A 6,676-nucleotide genomic window follows, 5' to 3' on the forward strand; every position below is an offset into this window, starting at 1 on the left:
ATACTTGTGGGGAGGCGAGCACTGGCATTTAAATGACAAAATCCCCTCAAAAGGAAACACCACATAAAACATTGTGGTTGCTGTTGTTTCATGCACAAAACAATGTCTGGAGATAGGTCTGGCTATGCAAGAGTACTTTATGTAGCGACAGGGATTTAAAAAAACAAACAAAAAAACACAATGGCCAAAGGGTAGGAGAAATCCATCTGAAATAGGCCAATGGGAGGCTTACACCAGCGGTCTTCAGTCTGTGAGTCAGACTAATCAATAAGTTATTTAAATAATAAAATTAATAGTTTTGTAAATAATAATTAAGTCATTACTTTAGGTTTAATAATTTAAAACAGTTTTTTAACTGTTTAAAATGATGTTAAGGTAATATACAACTTTAGAAAATTCATTTGTATTGAACACATTGTTAAACATAACAACGTGTCCTCATACAGTGGTTCAAAAATGCACACAAAATGTTTTTTGTCCTTAGAGCTATAGTGCGTAACTTCTACATGTCCGTAAATGTCCGTTTCACCCAAGCCACTACTAGAGGAGATGACACAATGCTGATAAAAGCAACCCTTACCTTTCTGGAAATTTTACACTTTTCTTTGTTTAGGTTAAAATGCTATTAATACGCTGATGGCACACTAAAATGTAAGTGAATTCCACCAGAGATGAAAACTCATCATTATACCATTCTCATATGGTTCTAAGAAAACTCCGACCAATCATTGCATTCGGACCGAATGCAATGATTGGTCGGAGTTTTCTCCTGTCCTGTCTGTCTTCCCCATGTGGAGGCCTCCCCTTAGTCTGAGACAACAAACAGGTTAGTAACAGGGACCCTTGTGGATATAAGCTTTTCTCCATAACAAAAGCAAACAAATGCGGACCACCGCTTCCACCTCCAGCTGCTCCAACAGGGAAATCAGTTGACAAAAGAAAGAAATGATGCAACAAGAAGTAAATTCATCAGTTCAATACAGTTGAGAGTTTCTAACAGACGTTAGAAACTGCTTTAAAGATCTAACGCTACAACCAAGAGAGCTCAGGATGTGTAGCAAGCTTGGCCTGCTACGTCGAGGTAGCCCTGAGATGACCGCGGTTTCACCTGGAGCTGTCCCGACGGGGAGACGCCGGCAGCGCTGTGACAGTATGCGGGGCTTAGCTAGGCTAAGAGCTAACCACATCAAACCAGCTGTTCCCAGTGTTCTTCTGGCGAATGTACGCTCACTGGACACGAACATGGATTACATCTGACTATGGAGATCCACTAACTGAGGAGTGAGGGACTGCTGCGTCCTTGTGTTCACTGAGACATGGATGAATGGTTACATATCAGACTCCGGTGTTGAGCTAACGGGGCTAACACTACACAGAGCAGACAGGACGGCAGCATCATCTGGTAAGCTCGGTGATGTATACACAAACAATTCATGGTGCTGTGATGTGAAGAGGAGCTCCCAGTTCTGCTTTCAGGATGTGGAGTTGTTGACTGTGAAATGTCGACTCTTTTCATCTTACTATTGCACTATATGTTCTTTCTTATATGTTGCACAAATTGTTTTTATATGTTTTGTTTCTGTTTGCTTGGGGTATGCAAAATGTCATTTCATTTTTGTGCTTTTTCAGTTCAGTTCATAACATTATGACAACACAGCATCCAGTTGCTAATGGCTAACGTTAGCCTACTGTAGCGTAGCCTCTGAAACATTAACGTTATCTTCCTTGTGAGTTTCCACTCACCAGTAACGTTAGCGCTACTATCTAACGTTAGCACTGTAACCTTATTCTAAAACTCATCAGTCATCACTGACTCCGGTTGAGTTTTAAAACTCTTTGTCGTAACATTACACTCGCTCTCCTCTTCCGTGTATCTAACGTTACCTTGCCAAAGGCTACGTCTATAATTAGGACGTAATGGAGGAGGGGGGAGTAGGCCTTCAGAGGGAGGTGGAGCTGCAAGAGGAGGAGGAGGATGGGACTTTGGAGGGAGGCGGTAGTTGTGGATGTTCAAATTTTTTCTAAGTGCTGTGTGAAATGCAAGAAAGGTAAGAGTTGCTTTAAGCCGATCGGCTCCTCTAACATCTCGCGGTATTTTTCAATATATATCATTTTTAGTTTGCGTGTCGACCGGCGACATTCCTGCGCTGGCGCGCAGGAAATGCCGTGTTTTACCTCACAACAAGAAGGGAGGGGGAGGAAGAGCGGAGAGTCTCATAGCAAGAGGTAGAGCGCAGGTAGAAAGAGAAAGCAACATGGCGGAGAACCCAAACAAGCGGCCGAGACACGGTTCAGAAGTGGATCCTACCACAAAGAAAAAGCCTGGACGTTCGGCTGAAGGTCTATTAGCAGCGAAGGAAAGTGACCGACGGGGAAGGCAAACAAGGATTTGTACTGGCGTCGCTTTTCCTCGGTGGAGAGCCCTGAAGGAAGAAATTGGGCTGAGGGCAGACACGGATGTTGCCTTGCTGCTGTTGGATAAGTAAGTGACTTGGTTTATAATTATATTATGAGTAGTATGTGTTGCTGTTACATGTACTGGACCTAGTACTTTATTATTTTCTTGGAATTGTGCTATGAACGCAATGTAATGTTAGCAGCCTGGTGTTCGCCACGTTGTGTAGCTTTGTGTACACAGTGTGAAGTGAGTGTTACTCTGTGTACACGGTGTGTGGCGACTGGCCAGTGTTACTCTGTGTACATGGAAGTGCCGGCTTATTTGTTGTAATAACGCATTATCTGCTGGGGGGCGACAGAAGTTACACACTATAGCTTTAATATAATGTTACATCATTAACAGAAAGTTACAGCTATGGCTAACGTACAGTTATGGTTAGGTCAAGGAAAATAAAACATGGTTCGGTGTTGTTAAGTTTAGGGCTAGGGTTAGAGGTAAAGTTATTGTGGTTAGGTTTATGAAAAGAAACATGAATGGGAAAATAACTCAAAGTTCACTCAAACTTCACTCAAAGTCCACGCTGCTTCAAACATGGGACTGCTGGGGAGATTACCAGAAAAAGCTTTGTAAACCACTGCCACTTCATAAAAGATAGACACAGCACATAACAAATGAGAAGTGAGAGTGCTGTCAAGCATAAAGTTCTTTTTCTGGGACAGTATCATATCTGTCGACAGCTCTGGTTCATGAGAGCTTAGTGGAAGGTTGTGTGCAACCGGTTACAAGAACATAAGGTGCAGCTAACCTTCTATTGCAGGTAGGAACTCACAATATTTTCATCATATATTTTATGTAATGCTCTTCTTATGAAATAGATGATTCCGCAGCCAACAATGCCCACAGTCAATTTTAGGATAGACTCATAAAAAGGTTTTGATTTTGATGTAATGGTTGATTATCATACAAACCTGACGGCACATAGAAGCACTCAGTCTCATTACCTGTAAATGCTGATGTATTGTACACTCTAGAATAACCCAGACTATTAAAAAAGAAGATGTATTTGATGTTTCATGAAGTATTTATGGATAATATGTACAGTACATGTAGAATTTGGGTATGCCAAGAAATTGCCCAAATTAATTTTATTAGAATTGTAAAGATGTCAGATATGACAGTTTATTACGGAACAGTAATGCACCTAATAAGTGACATCTGTGAGGCTTTTGAAGTATGACGCTGTGAGATCAGTGTCAATAAGCAATAAGCAGAGTGTCAGGGGAACAAAGGATGTGACCGATGTTTGGTCAGTGATTTCGGTGTCAGACACTGATACCAAAAGCCACCTTTCACGGTGGTATGATACGCCGTTGGTCGGCTGGATTGCACCTGTCACGGCAGGATGATATGCTTCTGTATGGTGTCAGTTTGGCAGTAATGACATAATATAAGCAGGCAGGAGGGAGGGGTGGTAGATGAGTCCTGGACTTTTACCCAGGAGCTTGCTGTTTGCGCCCTGTATGAATGTAGACCCAAACCATGATGTTTTTTCTAAACCTAATCACATGCTTTTGTTGCACGAGGAAATAAACATAAATATGAGGTGTTTTACTGGCGTTGTACGTTTATTTTGAAAAGGGCTGTCAGCATCTAACGAGCAGAACCTGTACATTTCCTTTAAAATTAAGTGTATTTTGTTAGTAGCAAACCTATTTGTTTTAATGGTGTTTTTTTTGCTTAAATCTAACTGCATGATTTTGTTGTTCAAATCTAAGGAAATAAACCCATCCCTGGCATTTTAGTTTTACATGTGGGGCCGCTGTGTTCAGTGTGCTGGGAGCGAGAATGTGTTACAAAAACAGAAAAGGAAGCAGTTCGAACTCCTCGAGGTTGAAAGGTTTCATTTTCACACGCAGTCATCTTATTCAGTTCCTTTTTTCTGACAGTCTACGTGACTTTGGCTGCATCAATCTGCAGAGAGAAGCACGTTTTCTTGGGTTAAACGGTGAGAAACATCAGACAAAATGACAAACGTGTGTCTTAAATGTGTCTCTAGTTTCAGTATTTCTGGAAGAAGTTTTCTGCTGACTAATTGTGTCACTTCTGACTAACTGAAGACAAGTGCTTTTCTTCCATCTTCTTCTCATTTTCCCAGAACACCATGATGGTTCACCTAAATGATTCACAGGGCTTTAGGGGCTTTGGAGCTTTGCTTCTCCATCTCACTGTCCTTCCCCTTCTTCTTGCAAAGACTGCAGGTAATAATCAAAGTGAGACCGTGGACGCTAGCTTTTATTAAGCCTCTGGTGGTGTATTTGATGTTGGGGATTCGGTGAATGGCACCCAAGCTTATACTGGGAGAGCAGGTACTCAGATGTGTAATGAAAGTAAAAGTAGCAATACTACAGTGTAGAAATAGGCTACTCTGTTAGAAGTAAAAGTCCTGCAGTCAAAATCATACGTATTGATTAATTGATTAACATCCAAAAAATGTTTTGTGACAGGGAGGGGGGTTATAACTTAAGAGGAGAATTCAGTTTAAAAAAAAATGAATGTGTTCATTCAACTAAGAGGGGTCTGTGTATTTCAGTGTGTGTGAGTTGAAACAAAGCACAAATATGAATCAGTTTAAAGGGGAACTAAACCCCCCTCTCTGGGCATTATGGTGGCTTATGATGGTGGCTTGGAAAACCTCCCCTAACTGTGTCACACGGGCAGAAGGGAAGGCAGCTGCAGCTCGGCCTCTTTCCCCCTGTTCACCCTTCTCCCCATCTCCACACTTAGACTTTTTTCACCCTGCCGACAGTGGAGCTTATATTCATGTGCCGATGGTGGCTTGGAAAACGGCCCCTAACTGTGTCACACGGGCAGAAGGGAAGGCGGACAGTTCTATTTCTCCCTCTCTGGGAGCCTGGGCTCACCGCACAGCAGCCCACCGCATCCATCCATCCATCCACCCCTCCCTCCCTCGCGGCCCGGCCGCACATACACACCCCCGAGGCTGGGCTCTCTCTGCGGACAGAATGGTTTTATAGCAAGGGGAGGAGTAAAGGGAGGAGGGCAGGCTTTAGTGTGGACAGTTAGTGATGTCATTTGCCTCAAAAAAGAGTCATTCGCCTCCAATGTAATGTAATGTAAATTCAAATGTAGTAACTGGGTTTCAAGCTGTAGAGGGCACTCCATACCACATTTTTAAAATAAAATGTAGATTTTCAACAGTTTGCACTAAACTGTCAAGATTTTGAGCAGGATCAGTCAGTAACACTACTATACAACCAGAAACAATGATAATCAGCTGAAAAAAATGGTTTTAGGGTTTAGTTACTCTTTAAAAATCTACACAAAAGATATTTTTGGCACATATATAAACGAGGAAAAGTTGTGTTAGGGGAGAGCATATTTATTTTGTAACACTGGGTGCTGCTTGGTCTGTTAATAAACTGGATTTATCACCCTAAAATTATAAATACATTTGGAAATTTTGTGAAATAATATACAAGTTAGTAGAAGAAATGTAAAAAAGGGGTAGGGGCATGTAAGTTTTACTTCTACCTCCTCCTTTTTGGACACTGTTGTAGTTGTCTTGTTTGTTTTTTATTATGTTTTTTTTATTCTTAAGTCATTCATTCATTCATTCATTCATACTGAACAACGTATTTAAGAATTGTTATATCATTGAATTATAACTACTGATGCATTAATGTGTTCATCACTTTAATGTTAGAGTTGGTATAGGTGGAACTAATTTTATTATTTCATATATTGCTGGGTAGATCAATCTTATACCATAATTTACTTGTTTATTTCTATTTTCCATTAATAATTTGAAGATGCAAAGAAAAGCTATTTAAAAAATGTAAGGCAGTAAAAAGTACAATAAATCATTGAGGTGTAGTGGAGTAAAATACAGTGGTGGAAAAAAGTTTTCGGACACCCTTAAAATTTTACACAATCTCAAATATTATCATGAAATATTTGTGGAAAAATCTTTTTTGTGTTTCAAAAGATGTGGCTGCGTTAGACAGATACAAACAAATACAAATTATATTTTTTTGTTTATTGTTTTCACGCGCAGAAGGTACAAATTATATTTTTTTGTTTATTGTTTTCACGCGCAGAAGGGAGCATGTGGGTTTCGAGAAAGGCACAATACTTGGTAGAGTTCAATGTGCCATCACAGACAGTGAGATGACCAACACCAGCAGCACTCATGCATCCCCAAGCCATGATACTGCCTCCACCATGCTTGACAGTAGGTACTGTACATGCTGGAGATAA

At 40.7% G+C, this 6,676-nt stretch overlaps 1 protein-coding gene across 3 annotated transcripts in view; it reads left to right on the forward strand.

Annotated features, from left to right (window-relative positions):
• The first annotated feature begins 3,129 nt into the window (after nucleotides 1-3,129).
• The window catches only part of LOC126403843 (butyrophilin subfamily 2 member A2-like), a 13,306-nt gene continuing 9,759 nt past the window's right edge, over nucleotides 3,130-6,676 (forward strand). For 2 of the 3 annotated variants that reach the window (XM_050066656.1, XM_050066655.1), the window contains exons 1-3: nucleotides 3,130-3,215; nucleotides 4,345-4,403; nucleotides 4,554-4,656. In XM_050066656.1, coding sequence (XP_049922613.1) covers nucleotides 4,560-4,656 — 97 coding nt within the window. In that variant the 5' untranslated portion in view covers nucleotides 3,130-3,215; nucleotides 4,345-4,403; nucleotides 4,554-4,559. Of the gene's footprint in view, nucleotides 3,216-4,344; nucleotides 4,404-4,553; nucleotides 4,657-6,676 lie in introns of those variants that run through there. The other variant, XR_007571366.1, reaches the window with a different exon arrangement.

This window comes from Epinephelus moara, chromosome 17 (genome assembly GCF_006386435.1).
Source record: "Epinephelus moara isolate mb chromosome 17, YSFRI_EMoa_1.0, whole genome shotgun sequence".
NCBI classification, from domain to species: domain Eukaryota; kingdom Metazoa; phylum Chordata; class Actinopteri; order Perciformes; family Serranidae; genus Epinephelus; species Epinephelus moara.